General features: G+C 59.5%; 1 protein-coding gene across 3 annotated transcripts in view; it reads left to right on the forward strand.

Moving 5' to 3' along the window:
* The window catches only part of STK40 (serine/threonine kinase 40), a 39090-nt gene that overhangs the window by 15555 nt on the left and 2940 nt on the right, over window positions 1–20595 (forward strand). Inside the window, exons 1-10 of one of the 3 annotated variants that reach the window (XM_045898081.3) lie at window positions 3066–3206; window positions 4563–4682; window positions 6316–6401; window positions 6763–6906; window positions 8940–9167; window positions 10032–10084; window positions 15526–15641; window positions 19122–19266; window positions 19368–19487; window positions 19923–20007. In XM_045898081.3, the coding sequence (XP_045754037.1) occupies window positions 3203–3206; window positions 4563–4682; window positions 6316–6401; window positions 6763–6906; window positions 8940–9167; window positions 10032–10084; window positions 15526–15641; window positions 19122–19266; window positions 19368–19487; window positions 19923–20007 (1101 nt within the window). In that variant the 5' untranslated portion in view covers window positions 3066–3202. Of the gene's footprint in view, window positions 1–3065; window positions 3207–4562; window positions 4683–6315; window positions 6402–6762; window positions 6907–8939; window positions 9168–10031; window positions 10085–15525; window positions 15642–19121; window positions 19267–19367; window positions 19488–19922; window positions 20008–20595 lie in introns of those variants that run through there. The other 2 variants (XM_064589458.1, XM_064589459.1) reach the window with 2 other exon arrangements.

Below are 20595 nucleotides of genomic sequence, written 5' to 3' on the forward strand. Positions count from 1 at the left end.
GTGCCGTGAAAAAGCCTGAGATGCGTTGCTCTCACCATATTAATTGTGCCCCCTTACTGTTCTCTCAGCCGAGATGCTTTGCTCCCTCCCTCCTGGGGTCAAGTGTGGGTCTAGACACCCAGACAGACCCTTAACACATGTGTGGCCAATAGGATTGAGGCCAGAGATGGGTGGGAGCTCTGTGCTCACTTCTAGGTGCCATGTGAGCTGAACAGAGATGCGGGGTGCCTGCCTTGAGTAGACACTACCAGAGGTCAAGTCCAGAAGACAGAGGTCTGCACCAAGTCCAGAACTCAGGGACTTTTTATTTGTTGGTTTGGTTTGGTTTGTTTGGACAGAGCCAGAAAACATGGGGGTGGGTGGGGGGGCTGCTGACAGGGACGGCTTGAATCTTGACACCATCAGCTCAGCCTGACCCTGCAGTGTAGACACAGCCCTTCGGCTCCTCGCAGGCACGGGAAGCTGCTGACACGTTGCGGCCATCAGCTGCCCCTGCTACCGTACACACAGAGACGCCCGGCGGGCCAGGCTGTGCTGCCGGCTGCTTGCGGAGACTGGCCTTGCCCTCTGCCTTCACTGGGCTGGTGTGCAGGGTCGCCCATCTCTCCAGGAACCCAGAGGTTGCAGCAAGAAGCCCAGACGAGGTTGCGGGCACAGTGGGCGGGCTCCATCGCTGCCCCTCATGCTTGTGGGGGATGGGAGGCTCGCTCTGGCTCTGGGCATGTGTGGGTGTCTGCTCCCTGGGGCGCCTGGGAACCTCCGTGCAGGGGATACTTCTGGGTGTGAGTGATGGGCCCCTCCTTGGTCTGGCCAGGCTTCAGCTGCTTTGTAGTGGGTGGAACTGGGGAAGGCTGAGCTGGCGGGGAGCCTCAGCACCATCTCTTTGTGACCCACCTCCTTTTGTGGTTGATGGTGTGTCCGCCATGTTGAACCATGTCCTGCCATAGAGTGCCCTGCCTCCTCCCTTCAGCCCCGTTGTTGCCTCACTGAGCTTCCCGGTGAGGGCCGGTTCTAAGGGAACTGGTGCTAACTTAGGAGGGTAGCACACGGAATAGTTGACAGATTTAAAGCTCCAGAGACTTCTAAGGCAGGACAGCTGAGTTCCTGGAGAGCTGAACAGTAGGCCCAGGAAACACCCAGGCAAATGGCTGCCCCTTAGCCAGACTGGGCCCAGGCCCTTCACCCCAGCCTGAGGAGCAGTGTCTCTGGAGGGCCCTGGCCCCAGGTCCTTCTAGACCAGGGTAGCCAGAGCTTCTACTTCGTCGATCTCACCATGAAGCCGGGATCCCTCAAAGCAGCGTCCCCCACGGGAGCATTGGTGGGCCGTTTGCAGGTGTTTCTCTGGAAGGGGACCCATGAGGGTGATGTGAGGGTGGGGCACATCCTCCCTGTGCCTCAGGTGGGGGGTGGAGGGGTGGAGGACGGGAGGGTCTGTCCTAGGACGTTTGTCTTTGCTCACCCCTCTAGCGAGCCTGAGGCAGCTTCCACATTTTCCGGGTCTGCCTGGCCCACTGCTTCCTTTGCTCCCCGGCCCCGGTGGCAGCAGTGGATGTTCAGGAAGGGAAACAGCCTTGCTACCACTTCCCCTGCCAGCATCTTTTCCCTCTCCCGGCCCGTCTGCTCCCACCCTTCTGTCAGCCTACATCTTGGAGCAGTTCCCAAGCCATTCGCTTGCGCTGAATCCCGAGTGGGGCGGGTGGGGTCAGGCTGAGCCCACTCCTTGTCTGTGCCGCAGCTGCTCCCCACAAACTGTCGTCTAGACCGTGCCTGTGCGGAGGCGTCCGGGCGGCGTCTACACAGATACGATGGGGCCTCCGTGGTGCTCTCCAGGGAACCAGGAAGACCGGGGGGCTTAGTGCTGCAGGGAGGACAGCAAAGAGGCCAGAAGGGATGTGAAACCAGCCTAGCTCCCAGGGCAGGGGCAGCTCCCACACAGGGCTGCTGACCCAGGGAGAGCCATCTCTCGCTGGAGGGAAGGCGTGGCCCAGGAGCTGGGGGTGCAGTGGTTTCATACACACACACACACACACACACACACGTATTTTTTTTTCCTTGTGGAATTTTTAGTGGTGGGGAAAGACATTAGGCATACAAACACACAAATACATAATCACAACATATGGAAAGTGCTATGAATAGAAATTCCATGATAGAGTAACTGGGACCCAGTGGTGGGGGAGATAGCAGGGAAGGCTTTTCTGAGGAGGTGATATTTAAATTGAGAGGGATGCATAGAAGTTAGCCAGGCAAAGAGCAGGAACACTGTTGCGGACACATTACTGCCCAGCTTTTTAAGATTTTTCTAGAAGCAGTTTCATTCTTCCGTGCTTTTGTATGGATGACTTAGAATCTGTCTCTACCATAAGCCTCTTTGGCAGAAGTCATGGCCGAGCCTGACTAGCTTCTGCTCCATCTGGGGACTGTCACGGCCTACTGAGTTATGTGGTCCTAGTTACTCTGAGAATGAAATCATGGGTCTGCTCCTCAGTGGCACAGCTCTGAAAACAAATTGGGGCTTGATGGGAGGCAAGCCTGGTAGATTGGACTAGAGGTGTGCCAGGCTGTCTCTCCTGCTTTCCATTTCACTGCTGGAGTCAGTCTCCTGGGGTCTGAAATAAGGGCCAAAAAGGTAGCATATGAAGACTTAAGCTAACTAGTGAATGTGCACCTGTCTCAGAGTAGAAAGGGGCAGCCTTCCAGGAATAACAGCCAAACAAACTAAAGGAAAAGAGAACTACGTAAACATTTAAACTTTTTTTTTTTTTTAAGATTTATTTGTCAGTGAGAGAGAGAGAGTGTGAGCACTCAAGCACAAGCAGGGGAAGGGGCAAGCAGGGAGAAGCAGATTCCCAGGACCCTGGGATCATGACCTGAGCCAAAGGCAGACACTTAGCCAACTGAGCCACCCCAGGCGCCCTTATTCTTACCAGGGAGACTGTATAGATATTTCAAGTGACGCTACAGGATACTGTCATGTAGGGATGTTAATGATTTTTTTTTTTACAGCTTTCCTGAGATATATTTCACCTACCATAAAATTTACCCTCATCATGTATTTTAGGTGGGAGAAAAGGAAGCTTACAAAATGGTACCACAGTGTGGTCCAAATGTTGGTAATAATGAAAACTAGAAGCGTGCTCACGTGAGCATACAGGAAAGTCTGCTCGAATGTTAACAGTGACTACATCTGGATGCTGAGATTATGGGTACCTTGTGTTCTTATTTTTGCATATCTGTATTTTCTAATGTTTCTGCAGGGAACACTAATTACTTCTGTATGAAGAAAAAAATTATGGAAGTTTAGGGTTCAGTGTCCCCAAGCCTTTCATGGAAGGATAAAGCCTGCACTACTAACTTGGCCATCAGGTCCCCCAGATCGGGCCCTTGTCCCTCCCTCTGGGTCGCCTCTCGCCACCCCTTGCTTCATGCTGTACGCTCCGGCAACACAAACTCCTTGGAGCTTGTTGCTTCTGTGCCATTTCTTACCCGTGTGGGTTTGCTCACTTGGGTCCCTCTGCCTGTCATGACCTTGCCCCTTGCCCGGCCCATTCCAGTATCACCTCCACAGGGAAGTTTTCCCTGAGCTACCTGAGGGCCAAGGGCCCCTCCACAGGGCCGGGCAGCCGGCCTTCCCTGGGCATCCCTGTGGCCCTCTGCCCTCCCTCCTTGCCCCATGTCCAGGACACTGCCTCCCCGAGCTGTTAACTGTAAGCAGCCAAAAGGAGCCACTCTCTTGTCTTATTTAATCCACATCCAGAGGTTATGTTCTAGAATCTGGCACCTGTGTCCATCTTTCATCTTAACCCTAGAGGAGGCAGGGATTTCCAGGTGGAGCCAGGCGCTCAGTGACCTCCATCAGGGCCCTTTCACTGGCCCTTAAATGCACAGTATATGCTTTTCGTAAAAGTAATTAAAGAAAAAATTGAAAATAGGACAAAGAGAAGAGAAAGTAGATCCCCCCCCCCCCATTGATAACTCTGGGTGTTCTTCCATAAGAGAGGACCTAAGAGTCGGGAGTTTGAGAGAGGAGATCCCCTGGGCAGCCATCCTCACAGTTGGTGGGCCTGGGAGGCCCCCAGCCGCCCTCCCCACCGTGCCCCAGAGATCAGATCAGTGAGGGTGCAGGGGGACCCAGGATTCAGTACCTCAGGCCACTCGGCTGCAGGTGTTTGGGGGAAAGGCCTCACTTTGGGAACAGTCGCTTCCAGGCCATCTCCCCTCTCTGTCTCTGGGGTGGTCTCGTGGGGACCCCAGTTTGCATCTGCACAAAGCCAGTGCCATCCTCTCTGCATTTGACTGGCACCTTTGAGACGGGCTGGCTGCCCCCTCCATAGCCAGCATGGGCGGCCTGGAAGGACATCCCCCGTGAGCCCCTGATTAATGCCAAGGAAAGGAGCTGTGGCTCTTTGTCACTGGGAACCTTCGATGCTCCTCCGGGAGGGGGAGGAGGTGGCGGCAGCAGCTGTGTGACGCATCCCCAAGTCAGAGACTTGCAGGCTCCGTTCGCGTGAGGAAACTCGCTGACTTGCTCAGGGAGAAGGGCTCTTCTCTGTCTTGTCTAGAGCTGAGAATGAAGCGGAGAGCATCGGACAGAGGAGCTGGGGAAACGTCATCCAGGGCGAAGGCTCTAGGAGGTGGCATTTCTGGAAATAATGCAAAGAGAGCTGGACCATTCATCCTGGGTAAGCCTCTGCCCGCCGGGTGGGCTGGGCTGCGGGGGGCAGGGGTGCGGGCGCGGGCGCAGGCGCAGTCCGATGGGCAGCCGTGCAGGGCGGAGTGCCACACCCACCACAGTGCACCGTGCGGGTCCCCAGCCTCGGGGCTCTAAGTACAGCCCCTTTGTGCCAGTGGAAGATCCAGAGCCTTAGGTCACAGGTCACGCTGTACCCGAGTTGTCATTTTTGTTGTAGCCTCGCCAGCCTTCGATCAGCTCCAGCTGAGAGCTAGACTGTCTCTTCCCCCAGAGCACCCCATTTGCCCCCCAGCCCATGGCACACACAGGCGCACACAAGCTGCATCAGAACCCAAGGCCCATCATCCAAGGCATTTCTTTGACCATTCTTGGAGGACACAATTCATTCCACAGGGCATCTGGTATAGCCCTCCAGATTTCTTGTAAAATTGGCACAGAAGTCCTGCGGAATTAGGTGTGCCCGGTGGTCCAGAAGAGCAGCAGGGCCTTTCTGCGTGACGTTGGAGGCCCAACAAATCGGGGTTGCTGTGCTCAGGGTTGCAGGGGTGAAGTGGGCTCTGAGGACACCGGAGACTGGTTATGAGTTTTGCTTTGGGGCGGCGTCTCGGACTTCTGGGCACAGGGACAGCTCCAGCCCCAGCCGTTGGGCAGATAGTTCCCGGCGCCTACCGTTTGCCGGGCCTGGGCTGTGTGCTAGGGGCGCAGCAGTGAACGGGACAGACAAGTTCCGGCCCTCACAGAGCTTAACATTCTAGTTGGAAAAAGAAACAGAGTAAACAACGCACAAGATCATCAGCAGGGCGGTAAGTGCCTTGAAGGAAGTAAACAAGACGATGTGAGAGTGGGACGGGTTACAGGGAGTGTGTACAAGGAAGGTTCCATATGAGGAAGTGATATTTGGGCTGACTCCCAAGGAGGAGAAGGATCCAGCCATGTGAAACACAGGGGGAGAGCATTCCAGATGGAAGAAACAGCAAATGCAAAGGCCCAGGGGCAGGAACGGGCTAAACAAGTTAGTACTTAAGAGCCCAGTGTAGCTAGAATATTGGCGAGGGGGTGGGGGATCATAATCAGTGAGGTGGGCAGGAACCAAATCACACAAGGCCTCAGAAGCCAAAAAAGTTTCGACTGTGTTGAGGGCAGTGACGCTGTGACCTTGTGTGACTTCCGCTCTGAACGCTCAGGCGGGATGCCGGCAAGGGACAGCGAGCAGTGTCCACCTCCGGGAGTACAGAAGTTCCCCAAACCTGGGCTCCGACGGGGTCCAGGCGGCCACCTCAGACGACCGGGGGGGCTCCCAAAGCTATAGTTCCTCAGCCCGGAGGTGCTGATTCAGAGGCTCCAGGTTGCCGCTGGGATCTCTGCTTTTACCACTTGCTCCTCGGAGGTTCCATGACACCCCCACTGTTGAAAACCCCTCCCTTTGCAAGCCGGGCCTGTAAAAGCCAGGTGTACCTCAGGCGCGTGCGCACATGCTTCTCCATTGTTGGAGGGGAGACTGAGAACCCTCCACCAGAAGACTTGGGGGGGAGGTCACTCTGTGGCTGTGAACTGTGGGAAGACCACGTGGTGCCACGAGAGCGGGGCTCGGAAAAGTAAGCCCGGGGCTCTGTGTGCCGTAGGTCCCCGTCTGGGCAACTCCCCGGTGCCAAGCATTGTGCAGTGTTTGGCGAGGAAAGACGGCACCGATGACTTCTATCAGCTGAAGGTGAGTGAGGCGCCCAGGGCGGGGTTGGCTCGGGCCCCAGGGGCTGGCCGGCCAGCCTGCTCTCCCCTCCTCGCCACCTTCACACCCACACCACCTGCGAACAAGACTAGCACCGTTTCTTCCCGGGAGGCGGCCGGGCTCACGCAGCCTCGCTCCGAACAGGCCTGCGCTCAGAGCAGGAATCACACTGCCGTCACGTTAAGAAAAACCTCGAACGTCACACGTGCCTGTGGGAGTGTGCGTGCAGGTGTTGCGGGCCCGACCGCGAGCCCCCTGCTCTTCCTGCTCGCGTCATTCTGCTTTGTAAAGTAAGGTTTCTTTTTTGGGTTTTTGGTCTTTTTGTGTGTGTGCCTTCCTAAAGATCCTTACCCTTGAGGAGAGGGGGGACCAAGGAATAGAAAGCCAAGAGGAGAGGCAAGGCAAGATGCTGTTACACACCGAGTACTCTCTGCTCTCCCTCCTCCACACGCAGGACGGCGTGGTTCACCACCATGGGCTCTTCCAGGTGAGTGGCAGAGGGGGCTGCCTGTCCCCCCCAACCCCCTGCCCCTGGCTGGCTCCTGGGGCTGGCCCTGCTGGGGCCACAGCTGTACTTGGAGCAGCTCGCCCACGCGACTGCCTGGGAGCCCTGCATGCTGGGTGCGCCAGGACTCCCTGGGGGGGCTGGGCTGGCGGTCAGGCTCTGGCCACACCAGCTGCTGCAGCCCCCCTGCAGTGAGGCTCGCTGCCCAGCGGGAGCGCCCCTTTCTTTGGAGAGCCGCTTTTCCGAGAAGGGAGGAAAGCATGAAGTCATTTAAAGACGCCTGGGCTCTTTCCTGTTGTGTCGTGTCAGGATGGGCCAGGCCAGGGTGGGAGGGGGGCAACGAGGAGGGATGAGCATTGTGGGCCACCTGTGGACCCCACAGTTGGTGTTAGTACTGACAGTCCTTTTGCCTGCCCAGGCATCCCAGTTAGTTGAGCAAGTATCCTCGGGGGTTCCAGGTCTCTTAGGGAATGTACGAATGAGTAACTTGTACCCTGAAAAGAGCCCTCCTCGGGGCCAAACCGAAATTGTGTCTCCAGAAATGAGGAAGGCCTGGTTCAGGACGCTCAGGAGGCCTCCTGCTCAGGCCCCCAGCAGAGCTTCTGCAGGGCCCTCGGCTAGACAAGCTGGCCAGGGCCACTCTTGCCCGATGGACCCGGCACTTGAGAGGCAGTGTGGGGGCAGGGAGCCACAGAGGTTTAGGAGCCGGCGGCCCTGGAGTCAGGTTGTGTGACCTCGGGCAAGTCACTTCCTGTCCCTACACTTCAGGTTCCTCATCTGTAAAATGGAGGTAGTGATGGACACCTGCCCCACGAGGCGGTCGGGAAGGTGAGCGGGCGTGTGTGCAGCCTGAGCGGTCCCTGCACATACTCGTCGCGTTACTTCCTTGTCAGCTTGAGTTCTTGGACTAGATAAAGGGAAGATGCCCCCCCACCCCCCGCACACCCCACCAAGGTCTTTATTCTTAGATATGTGATTAGAAACAACTCTGAAAATCAGCATTTCCCTTCCACATGAAACCAAACCGAGGGTAATCATGAGTCTTCAGTGCTTCATCTCTGACAGCTGCCAGAGCTTGGCCCTGCTTTGTATCCTCTTGGATAATAGAAGCTGGGTGATTAGAAGCATTTCTAGAGTCTAGAGACACCGCTGGGCCTCTGGGGAAGAGAGAATGAGAGGTGTGGTCACGCTCCGAAGGAGAAACGTGGCTGTTCAGTCCCCGGGAGTTCCCCGGAGGCAAGCGTCGGTCTGCTGGGGCTGACACTGAGCATCTCCCCAAGCTGGCTCATCGGTAGAGCACGCAGCTCTTGATTTCGGGGTTGTAAGTTCAGGCCCCATGCTGCTTGTAGAGATTACTTTAAAAAAGAAAGAAAGAAAAAGAAATATCTTTTCCGCAAGGAAAACGGGCCCAGCACTTAACACCGCGCGCTGGTAGCAGGACCCACCTCCTGAGCACTGGCATGGGTTCCCGTAGTCTCTGGACAACCTGGGAGGGAGGGTGCCGGCTCCCTTTGACAGATGAGGGACCGGAGACTTGGAGAAGTGAGGTGAACTGCCCCACGTCCCACAGCTGGAATGAGCAGGAGCTGGGGCCTGAACCCTGCCTTACCCACTGTTCCGTGGCTGCCCAGGAGTTCGGCTCCCATGTGAAAGCAGTTGTCTTGGACACACAGAACGCCTCACTTCTACTGTCTCGGACCTTGGCCATGGCTGGAACCTCTGGGAGTGCCGCGGAGTGGGGATGCCCCAGGGCCCCGGCTCTGCTGCCCGTACCCTGGACCCAGAGGTCCCTTTGGCATTACAAATGCTCAGCCCTGATCCGAACCCTTTGCATTGGGATCGGAGCACGAAGCTTTAACGTCAGCCCCTGGCCCAGGCCGCCACCCCCGCACATGTGCAGCTCGTTCCAGGCTTTGGCGTTGGTGTGTGTCTCCAGCTGCAGAGGAGACTCCCCGACCCCCGGCCCTGGACCTGCGGGCCCACACCAAGCCCTTGTCCGCCCCCTTGCCTCCCAGGACCGCACCTGTGAAATTGTCGAGGACACAGAATCCAGCCGAATGATTAAGAAGATGAAGAAGCGCATCTGCCTTGTCCTCGACTGCCTTTGTGCGCACGACTTCAGCGACAAGACCGCCGACCTGATCAACCTGCAGCACTACGTCATCAAGGAGAAGAGGCTCAGCGAGCGGGAGACCGTGGTCATCTTTTACGACGTGGTGCGTGTGGTGGAAGCCCTGCACCAGGTGAGGCCCTGGGCACCCCCCCCGCCCAATCCCTCCTCCTCTAGCTGGCCCGTCCTGGGCTTCCGGTGACCGAGAAGCCTCCAGGCCCCACTGCCACAGAAGGCCACCCTTCTCACCGCTGCTCCGTGGAAGCAGCTCTGGGTGGTCTGCAGGTGTGCTCTGCAGCTGGAACGTCCAGAAGGAAAGTGGCTAGATGACCTGTGTAGCCAGCGAGGCACAGGGCTGCAGGCCTCAGCCCAAGTGCCTGGGAGGCGCTGCCCGGGCCGCCCAGCAGAGCCCAGTGGAGTGACTCCCCATCTTCGAGAGGCTAGCCTGTAGTCTCCCAGCGGAGGTGACGACGGTGGGATGCCCCTCAGGCAGCCACAGCCTGTCTCTCCGCTTTCCCTAGGGTTGGGGTGTCAGGCCCCCTGAGGTGCGGCGAGGAGAGCCTGGGCCTCTTCCAGGCACGTAGCTTCTGCAGGCTGAGCCTGCACTGCTTGGTCACCAGAACCGTGAGCGTTCACCTCTGACCACAGATCCGGGCAGGTGCTAGTGGTTTTCTCGGCGGGGTGTTTGCTGGAGGCGGAGAGAGGAGTGGTTTTCCCCGTTGGCTGCCGCTCTGAGGGGAGAAAGCTGGGGAAACCGCCCCAGTAGGGCAGAGACTGCCTGGGTTCACATATTACCCTATCCCTACCCATAGCTGATGAGGCCTTAGAACGGTCCTGATCTGTCTGTGCTGACAAATCAAGGCAGGAGCCCAAAGAGACATGTCGTAGGGACTTTTTCCTGCCTCCCCAAACCCCTGAAGAGCCCACATCTTACAGGCTGGGCCCAGCCCTGGCTCTGTCCTTCATGGTCCAAGCCTTGTGCCTATTGCTTTTCCAGAAAAACATTGTGCACAGAGACCTGAAGCTTGGGAACATGGTGCTCAATAAGAGGTAAGATCCTCCTCTGTCGGGATGTGACCTTGCGGCTGGCATGGGCTACGTGCTTCAGCTACCCAGTGCCTTCCAGTGCCCCCTGTTTCCGACTCACAGCAGCCCGCTTCCGCAGGAGAATCCCAGGGACTGGAGGATGGGATGCCTGCTTCTGCCTTTTGCCACGTGGGAATACGGTGCTTGCTTAGAAGGAGGGGAGTCTTAGGGGCCCCTGGGTGGCTCCGTCGGTTGAGCGTCCAGCTCCTGATCTCGGCTCAGGTCTTGATCTCAGGGTTGTGAGTTCAGGCTCCACATTCGGTTCCATGCTGGGCATGGAGCCTGCCTAAAAAAAAAGAAGAAAAAGAAGAAGGGGAGTCTTAAAGGCCACAGGCCACAGAAAGGGAGCTCTGGGAAGGATTCCAGAGATCCTCCTTGGACCATTCATTTGTGTGTATCTAGTGGGTGCTCAGTAAATGACTATAAAAAATGGAGAAATGAGTGAAGGAATGACAGGTGAGCAAAATGAGTTCTCGTCATAGGTCGGATTCCCAGGAAACAGACCCTGAGATGTGTGTGCAGAAGGTTTACTAAGAAGTGCTCTCGGGGCAAAGGGCGGGATTGGGAAGGAGAAGCAGAGCTGTGGTACAGTCACAACGGGCCTCAGCCTGGAAAACTCGAGAGCCAGGGGCCCTTCAGATACCCCAAATTGAGGCAAGGGGGCTCATGGCCCTGGACGCCCACTGCGACCAGCCTCAGAACGCGGGCTGTGCCCAGGGCAGGGCGGGCTAGCCGTGGCCAGGGCAGCTTCCTTTGGCTAAGGGGGCTTCCCGGAAAAGGACGCAGCTATGAATGGTCAGAAGCCGTCGCTCTCAGCAGCAGGGAGAAAGTGCCTCGATCTCAGAGGGGGTCTGGGCGGCTCACCCTAGCCCCCTCGGTCCATCAGTGGCAGAGGGAGATCACACGAGGCCCCAGCCACAGGTGGAGGGGCCCCAGCCTTATAGGGGCCCAGGACCGCTGGCAGGCACCACCACGGCCGTAGACGTGCAGGGCTGGGAAGGGCCCGCTGCCTCCCTTGCTGTCCACGGGGAGAGCCAGCCCCTTGCCACCCCCTCACCCTTGCCACCCCCTCACTGCCAGGTGCTGAAGTGGGTCTGGGGGCTTGCAGATGGCGGGCACCGGTCTCACGGCAGAAGCGGTGTGGTGGTGACTTGTTCCCTCATGTGGCCGCCCACTCAGGAGGGGGCCCGCTGTCCCTGTGAAGTGGCCAGAGCCACAGTGGGCACAAGAGAAGCTGCAGGGAGATAGGCCCCTGGGGGCCAGACCCCCCGACACCATGGGGAGGTCACCGCCCCTCTGCCACCTCCAGCCGGCACCAGGGCCACAGATGGACCATCTCCCAGAGCCACCGTGCGATGGGGCGCCGACCAGAAAACACTGGCTGTGGGCCCCGGGAGGAGGGCAGAGACTCTGGCCATCTGAGGCGGTTCCCTGAAGGATGAGTAACGATTTGCCAGCTGGAGAAAGTGAGGCCATGAAAACCTGACCCTGTCACGCTCCACAGGGAGGAGAGAAGGAAGCTGAAATTCCAGGGCTGCTGGAACCCTTGATGGGCCGAGGGAGGGAGCTGGGGAAGCTCGGGGGTCAGACCTGGCCCGTAGCCCGGCGCTGCCTCTTCATTCCGCTCGAGGCCACGGGAGTTCGTTTGACTACGTGTTGGGTGATGGGTTCATCGGCGTATGGAGAGGCTGCTGTGCCAGCAAGCCCTGCTCGGAGCTTCCGTTGCCTCCTCATGGAGGTGGAGGTGATGAAACCTCCCTGCAGAGACTGGCCTGGGACGCGGCACCGCCTCACGGGGCTGGGCCCGTCGTAAGCGCCCCGAGGCTCGCTTCCCGGGGGGACGGGGCCTGCTGGGGGTTGGGCGGCTGGCGCGGGCCGCCGGGAGCCTGGGCCGGGGGCTCAGGGGCTAGAGAACCCGGACCCCGCCCGCCCCGAGGGCGCGCTGTCTTATTTGGACCTGCGGCCCCGGCCTTCTGTGGGACGTTGGCCCAGTACCCTCCTGCTCTGCACGGCAGGCTCACTGCCCACACCCAGGGGGCGTGGCTTTTGACCACGTGAGCGCATCTGGCTGCGGAGCCCACGTGCTCCGCGGCCTTCCCCGCAGCCCCGCGCTGGCTCCGACTGAGCTAACTGAGCAGCCCGAGGGTGCTTGTGGGAGCGCGCGCTGGGCCCCTGCGCCGGGCCCCTGCGCCGCTAGCCACGGAAGTCCGCCGACCCCCAGGCCGCCGCGCTCCCGGGAATAGAGTCGGGAAGTGTGGCTCCTCTCGGGTACCGGCAGTGGAGCTGTAGCGGCTCCTCGCGTGCGCGTGTGCGCCCGGTGTCTTCCTCGGATTGAGGAGCACCAGGACCTGTCTCACTCCCTGTGTCTGGTTTTTAATTTAATTTTTTTTTTTTTTTAAGATTTTATTTATTTGACAGAGAGAGACACAGCGAGAGAGGGAACACAAGCAGGGGGAGCGGGAGAGGGAGAAGCAGGCTTCCTGCCGAGCAGGTAGCCCGATGCGGAACTCGATCCCAGGACCCTGGGATCATGACCTGAGCTGAAGGCAGACGCTTAACGACTGAGCCACCCAGGTGCCCCTCACTCCCTGTGTCTTGGCTGCATTGCCTCTCATCTGATGATGCCCTTTTTGGGGTCTTGGGGCAGACGGAGATTCTGGCCGCCCCTCACTTGACTCGTGCTCTGGCAGCAGCGCAGGGGGCCCGAGCGCGAGGGCCGCACCCTGCCCCGTGCGCATCTGCAGGCACACACCCCTGCCTTCTCGCTCGCACCCCTGCAGAGTTCGAAGGCCGACCTGGAGGAGCTCCAGCTCCCGCCTGCCCGCCAGGCCGGGGCCCTGACTCTGAGCCGGAGGCTCCTCTGTTGCTCACAGAACGGAGCGGCCTCAGAGGAGGAAACAGGGAGAAGTGTTTGCGAGGCGGCTACCATGACGAGTTCACCCTGCCTGGGAGAAAAGGCAAGGGTGGAAACCTGAAATACCCTTTTGGGGTTATATGAGGTCTGCTGTGGGTTCTTTCTCCTTCCTCCTTTCTTTTTGGATAAGCAAGTTGCACACCAAGTTCCTAGAAAAGGAGAAAAACGCTGGTAGCCCAAAGGGCCGTAACTAAAGAGTGACTCACGCAGAGCTGCCTCCCTTCACCCCCACCGCACTTGCCCCCTGCCGCCAGGACGATCCTGGGGGGTCCGGGGCTCCCAAGGGTCTGGGCGCCACCCATCGCCTCGGGCGGTAGTGGCAGGGCCGGGGAGCGTGGCCAGGCTTCGGGAGGGCTCGGAGCTGACCGTGTGGTTTCCTGTGGGCCAGCCTCCAGGACCCTCGGCGCCGCGGGCCAGCTCGGCCCCGCCGCGCAGCCACACGCGGTGTCCTCGCGCCCCCGGCCCAGGCCCAGGCCCAGAGGGCAGCGAGGCTGGCGGGAGGCCCAGCCCGCGCTGGCCTGCTCGGTCCGGGGCCTGTGGCCGCAGCGTGGCTCCCCTCGCCTGCCGCCTCAGATGGGCTCTTTGCTGGGGTGTCCCATCACTAGCCAGCCGTGCCCGCCATCTGAGGAGGAGAGGGTCATCCGAGCTAGCTGTTAGCAGTCCGTTACTAGTTGCCAGGCCCCCGGCTCTGTGTCTTCCCGGAGGTTGTCTTGTCACATCCTCACACGGCCCTCACACAGCTAATATTCTCCATTTGGCAGATGAGGAAACAGGTTTAATTAGAGATTAAATGAGGTACCCACGGTCCTGCAGCCAAGGTACGGCCGAGCTGGGCCTGGGGCCCGGGCATCCCAACTCCTGAGCCCCCCAGACCCTGCCCCGAGCGGTCCCCTCCCAGTGTCTCGCGCCTCAGGGAGCCCCTGCAGGATACACTGCCCGCCGCGGCAGCCGGCTGAGGTGGGGGGACGGACCGTGGGCCTTCTGCTCTGTGGGGGCCTTGCAGATGCACAGTCCCACATCCAGGGCAGTGACGTGGGCAGCCCAGAGCTGGAGCAATCCACTTCCCGACACCGTGTCCTTCGCCAGACCCTTTGCCTGCACTCTCCAGCCCTGGCTGCCCTGGGGACCGCCAGGCAGATTGCTGTGGCATCTGACAGGGCAGGCCTGTGTGCAGAGTGAGAGTCGAGGTTTCCATTTGGAATGCAGAGGACAGACTAACCTTTGTTTTGTACCAAGCCCTTTGCCAGCAGAATTCCCCGAGATAGCCGAAGGGCTCGCCGAGCCTGTTGGTCACAGCTCCTGGGGAATTCCGTGCTCAGCCCCACACACCCTGTACCTCTGAGCCGACCCCCTCTTCACCCTGGAGACTCGGCCAGTGAGAGGCGGCGGGAGGCCCCTCACAGGGCTGCCCTTCCTGCCGTCCTCTGGCTTCTTTGCCCAGCCAGGTGACACAGAGCCAGGCAGGTGGCCCCTGCCCCGTGTGGGCGGAGAGGTGCCCTTCCTCACTGGCCCTCCCCGACGGGGCCTCTTGGAGGGGCTGCCCATCGCCACCGCCCAGGTGTGGAGTAAGGCATCCTCCCTGGGCCTCTTCCTTCTGTGTACATTGTGAGCTTCATAAAAGGATCTGAGCCCTAAGCTGCTCTGGCCCATGACTCTCAGACCGGGGAGTCTGGGGTCTTCTAGGTCCAAGGAGAGTCTGAAGTCCAAGACAAGGGCTGAGTTAGCTTTGATGGAATTGAAGGGAAATTGAGGGGCTGGGCAGTGCCCAGGGACACGTAGGTACCAACTGGTGGCCATCCAGAGTGCAGGCTCTGGGGTCAAGCAGACTCAGGCTTGTTTCCTGCTCACTAGCCCCATGACCCTGAGCAGATCCCTTTGTTTTTCTGTACCTAAACTGCATCACCTGTGAGGGGCGAATGCAGACAGTCCATATCTGACCCACAAGCCAGGGCCTGCACCTACTAAGTGCTCTGTAAGCATTCGTTTTTAGTACTGTTCGGGATGCTGATTGACAATGACCAGGGTGAGACCAAAGGGATCGGTCAGGGGGACAAAAGTGGCCCCCATGGGTGGACTCCAGAGCCCTGCTGACCTTCCTTTTCATTGTGTGTAAATGAGGGAGCCGAACTAGAGCTCCAGTCATTCCAAATGTCCCTGTTCCGTGAGGTGGTTTTGGGAAGTCTCTGCAAGTCCTTCTGAGTGCTAAGCTGTGGCCCCGAGGCTCAGCCCAGACAGCAGGTTCCGGGGAGCCCCTCTGGAGTACTCACTGGGTCAGAGTGACTCAGTGCCTCTGATCCCAGGTGCCGAGGGGACAGCTCAGCAGCTGCGATGGCACTGTTCATGCAGCCACGGGGATGGCGGTGGGGGTCCGGGGAGCAGGAAGGGATGTGGGTGTGAGTCCTTTGCTCCCTGGGCGAGACGGGCAGGGGGGCAGCTGGGTGCCCACGGGTACAACACGACGTTTGTTCATTCTCTACCCCCCTGCTCCCAGGACGCATCGGATAACCATCACCAACTTCTGCCTCGGGAAGCATCTCGTGAGCGAGGGGGACCTGCTGAAGGACCAGAGGGGGAGCCCTGCCTACATCAGCCCAGACGTGCTCAGCGGTACGTGCGGCGAGCCAGACAGTGGGCCCCAAGGGCTCCGCACCGCCGGGCCCCACAGTGGCTCATACCTTCAGCAGAGCGTGTGTGTGTCCAGGGGGGAAGCCTGGGCTAGGTGCTGGGGCTTCAGCGGTGGTCCAGCCCAGTACTGTCTGTGTTCAAAACCTGGGGTCTTCTGGGGGAGGAAGATGGTAATCCTCACTCTGGTGCGGGGTTAATGACTCTCTGAGATTATTTCTGAGTGTGAACAATGGGCACTTGAAGGACTTTCCTGAGGAAGTGACATTTGAGCTGTGATTGCAAAGACAGATAAGGACTCGGGGTGTGACTGGGAGGAGGCAGCAGCTGGGGCTCAGGCAGGGGGCCTGGTTCAAGGGGAGGCCAGAGGGGTAGGCAGCGGCCTTTGGCCAGACCAGCAAGGCCGGAGGGAAGTTCCCTGGAGAACATCATCCCGCCTTTCAAGTGCGAAAGGAAGCCACGAGCAGGTCTTCAAGACCTCTCTCCCTTTGTTCTGTTCCTTCATTAGTTCCTTCATTCCCGCCTCCCTCCCTCCCTCCCTTCCTTCCTTCCATCTCCCCTCCCTCCCCCCGCCCAAATTTTCCAAGGGCCTGTAGAAGGCCCTCGTTCTAGACACTTCAGATACAACAGTGAACAGGCACACAGATGTCCCTGCTTCCGTGAACGCTGAGCTGACTTTCTAGTGGGGATGAAACAGCCAGCACACAAAAAAGCCAGTTATGTACCGATTAGCCGCTGATCCTATTGCTAAGTACCAGGCACTGTGCTGAGCACATGACCTGCATCACCTGCTTAAGACCCCACAGCTGCCCTGTGAGGTAAAGACTCCAAGTCCCTTTGTTACAGCTAAGAGTAAATCTGAGAACTGAGGCTCACGCCTCAGCCAGCCTCCTGCCCAAGCCCATGTTTCCCGGGATGCTTTCTTTCCTTTCCCTGTGTCCTTTGCCAAATTGGGTCTTTCCTTGGGGAACCAAGGGCTTCAGGTCTGCTCCCATCCTTTCCACACGGAGGTTCCAGGGTGCCTCCGGGGCCACCATCCCCAGGCCAGCACACTCACCGAAGCATTACCACATGTTGGAGTCACCGTGGCCTCTGCTAGAGGGAGCCAGGTGGTAGGGCTGCGCCCCAACTCCCCAGGGACCAGCCCAGCCTGGACACCCTCCACGAGATTCCTCAAAGCACCAGGCTCCTCCCTCAGCGCAGCCCAAGAGCTGGGGCCTGTGACTGTGCGCGCTGGGGCTGGAAGGGCTGGCTGTGGTCAGGCCGCCTCCGCCACGCCAGGCCAGGGGGCCTCCCCGCGCACGCACTTCCTTCAGCTGCCCGGGGCCTCTCCCTGGCTCTTCCAGCTTCATGTGGGTCTTAGAGGACGAAACAGAGGAACCCACTGCTTCAGAGAGAGTCCTAGACCCAGAGACCCGAGATCCGGCTCTCGTTCTGGCCTTCAGCCCCCTTCTCTGAGCCCCAGTCCCCTCCTGGGTCAAAATTGGACACACTGCTGCCTCCGCACATGGTTAAGAGGTTGAAGCAGGATGATGACTACAAGTCCCGCCTTGCGGGCTCTGAGTCGAGGCCTGTCACTTTGTTGGTTCTGCGTTCCAAGCACAGCCTCAGGCATCGGGCCCAGAGCTGTGAAAAGGCAAACAGGACCTTGTCCGCGTAGAGTTATAGTCTGGTCAATAACTGTGTCACCTTGGAAAAGTTACTGACTTCTCTGGGCCTCGAGTTTCACATCTATAAAACAGGGATGATAATAGCCCCCGCTTCATAAGGTCCGTGGGATTAAAGAAGGCCTTTAACCTGCTGTCTGGCTAATTAACATTAGCTGGCATCATCATTACAGAAAGGCAGGCTTGAAGTTCAGTCCTCTCGGAAGCCAAAGCTCAGGGCAAGGTCACCTGCCCAGGCAGAGCTCCTGGGGGAGCTTGTCTGCTGGAGGGGGCTGTTCAGCTCCCATCCAGGCCAGGGCAGAAGTCCTGGGGCTCAGGCTGAGGGAGCCCACACCGCCTGCAGCCGCAGCAGCTAAAAGTCGTAGTACGGTGAACTCTGGTGATGACCCCACATGGCAGAGCACGGTCCAGGAGAACGGGGTTGCCCTGGGGTTGACCATGGGGTTGACCATGGGGTCTGCTGCACAAGGCCATCCACACTGCTCTTTGGCCTCGGGGATTGGAAAGGGGCCAGGGTGACACAGCCTTAGAGAAAGCTTAGCAGAGGCTCATCTCCACAAAGTCACCTACTATACCAGCCAGAGCAAAAAGCAGCTCACTCCCCCAAGCAGCCCTGTGAGGTCAGCGTCCTGGCCCCACTTCACAGATGAAGTAATAGCCTAGGTCAGGGACGCCCGTGGTACCTTCTGGAGGCACAGGCCAAGGCCTGTAAGGATACTTCCTTGCACATGTGCAGTACACACCCACCTGGTTGAGCTGCTTGACCTTCAGTGGCCCTGGAGAGCCTTCCAGAACCAGTATCTCCTACCCCAAAGGCATTTGGCGCCACCCAGGCGGCTTCAGGACCCATAGGAGGGATCCTGGTTGTCCAGGAGAGGACACTGAGGTGCCCGGCGGCATCTCTTCCACACCCAAGGGGAAGCTGAGTCACATTCTAGGATCTGGGCTGCTGCTGAGTCTGCTGTCCCAGGGACGGGGCGGGTGGGCAACTTTGCAAGGCTTGAGGTGTTGTACTGCTTGCCGATGGGAGGTGGTAGATAATGGCTTGCCCTGAGAGCGGGAGGAGCCGGGTTTCTCCAGTCAACTGTGTGGTGGTGGACAGGTGACATCCCTGTGCCTCATTTTGGAAGAGGAGAGAAAATAATTCATGGAGTTTGGCAGACACGTAAGGAAATGAGAGCATTTCTTCCAATGCCATCACAGTGTGGCGCTCGCTTAAATGCTCGCTCCCTTCTGCAGAGAAGGGAACGGCACAGAGAGTTCACTTAAATGGATATTCATTTCTCTAGCAAATATTGGAGTCCTGCTGGGCACCGGGGCTCAGCGCCAAGCAGAGGGCGCCTGCATCTGAGAACTTACCTTCTCGCGGGGGAGACGGGAAGTAAACAGGGGAGGGGATCCTCGCAGACAGGGCGAAGCGCTCTGGGGCGAGGGGATAGGGACTGGGGCAGGGGTGGCCGAGCGGCCCAGAGCCGGTTAGCTCTTGGTTCCACACACACGCTCCTGGCCGCCTGCTCTGGGAGCTGCTTGGCTGGGTGCCGGGGCCGTAGACCCAGGCCCAGCCCCAAGAGCTTGCCGTCTGGCAGAGCGGGGCTGGTATGCCGGTGGGTGGCCTGCACAAGGCCAAGTGTGGTCCCTTCTCCTCGGTGGTCACTCCTCGGTGGGGCATCATCCTGGGAGGCAGTGCGGGGCTCCCGTGCTAGGATTTCAGGCACGGGGCTGGTAAGCTGAGGGAGGCCCGGGGCCTCGCCCTTCCCCGGGCCTGGGCTGAGTGGGCGCGTGTCCGTGTGCCCCCCAGGCCGGCCGTACCGGGGCAAGCCGAGCGACATGTGGGCCCTGGGCGTGGTGCTCTTCACCATGCTTTACGGCCAGTTCCCCTTCTACGACAGCATCCCGCAGGAGCTCTTCCGCAAGATCAAGGCCGCGGAGTACACCATCCCTGAGTGAGTCCCGCTCCCTGGGGAGGGGCGGGAACAACAGTGGCGGGTTGGAGGGAGCCAGCAGCCCCGGGCCCCGCCTGAGCCCTGTCCCTCTGCCGCATCAGGGATGGGCGCGTCTCCGAGAACACCGTGTGTCTCATCCGGAAACTGCTGGTCCTCGACCCCCAGCAGCGCCTCGCTGCCGCCGACGTCCTGGAGACCCTCAGTGCCATCATTGCGTCCTGGTAAGTGGGCAGGTGCCGGGCTGGGCGGAAGTCTGCGTTCTGCCCGTGCTCAGGCCCTGCCCATCCCACCCAGGATAGTGGCCTGAGGCTGGGCCTGTTTCTTTGCCGGACAGAGTCAGTTTTCCAGATTTTCCCCACAGTGAGATGGGAAGGGTGCCACCAGAACTCAGGGTCGAGCATCCCCCGCGTGCCAGTTGATGCCAGCTATAGGACTGGCATTAATTACCTCACTGACTTTCCACCGCAGCCTGTGCAGTAGACCTGTCCCCCATTATCGGATGAGAAAACTGAGGCTTGGGAGACAGAGTCATTCATGTCGAGAGGGGGCTGAGCTGGGACCCAGCCCGGTCTGTTGAGTCCAGCCGAGTCTTAGAGCCGTGGGGCTCCGGCTGGCCAGGCCCGGGGAGCCAGCCTGACTCGTCTGCCTCCCCACAGGCAGTCCTTGTCATCGCTGAGTGGGCCTTTGCAAGTGGTTCCTGACATCGACGACCAGATGAGCAATGCAGACAGCTCCCAGGAGGTGAGTTGGGAAGGTCAGAGCAGTCGTCACCCAGTCCCAAGGGACCAGAGTCCAGGGATGGCAGGCTGCAAGGCGCCCTCGGTCTGAGCGGCCTGGGGCCTGCCTTGCCTCCTGGCGGCCCGTAGCCTGCAAGAGGGCCGTGGGGCAGTGGAGGCGGGGGCCCAGCCTGGCCCTCTCTCTGCTTCCTCTTCCTGCCCGAGCCCTGGCTCTGCCCTGCGCTGACTCACTGGGTCTCTCTCAGCCTGTCTGCTCTTCCTTTTCCAGATGATTCATTTTCGCCCAGTTTTCTCTCATTTCCTGCTCCCTGCACTGGAGAAAGTGCTGGGCCTGGCGTGGGGGCAGACCTGGGCGCCCGGCAGCAGCTGCCAGGCGGTCTTAGGGTGCCCCCTGGAGGGCAGGGCTTGGCCAGCAGAGCTGTGGGACAGATGCCCAGAGGACCTTCCCTCCCTGCCCCTGCCCCTCCTCCCCCTGCCCCAGAGCGCCACAGCCAATGCCGGGCACGTGGGAGAGCCTCCTGGCCCTTGACAAGAGAGCTGGCAGGCCCTCCCTCACCTAGATGCCACCCGCAGTGCATCTGTCCGTCCGCAC

The sequence above is a fragment of the Mirounga angustirostris genome, unplaced genomic scaffold, assembly GCF_029215605.1.
Source record: "Mirounga angustirostris isolate CCGP_5_RB_7025 unplaced genomic scaffold, mMirAng1.0.hap1 SCAF_4, whole genome shotgun sequence".
Taxonomy (NCBI): Eukaryota; Metazoa; Chordata; class Mammalia; order Carnivora; family Phocidae; genus Mirounga; species Mirounga angustirostris.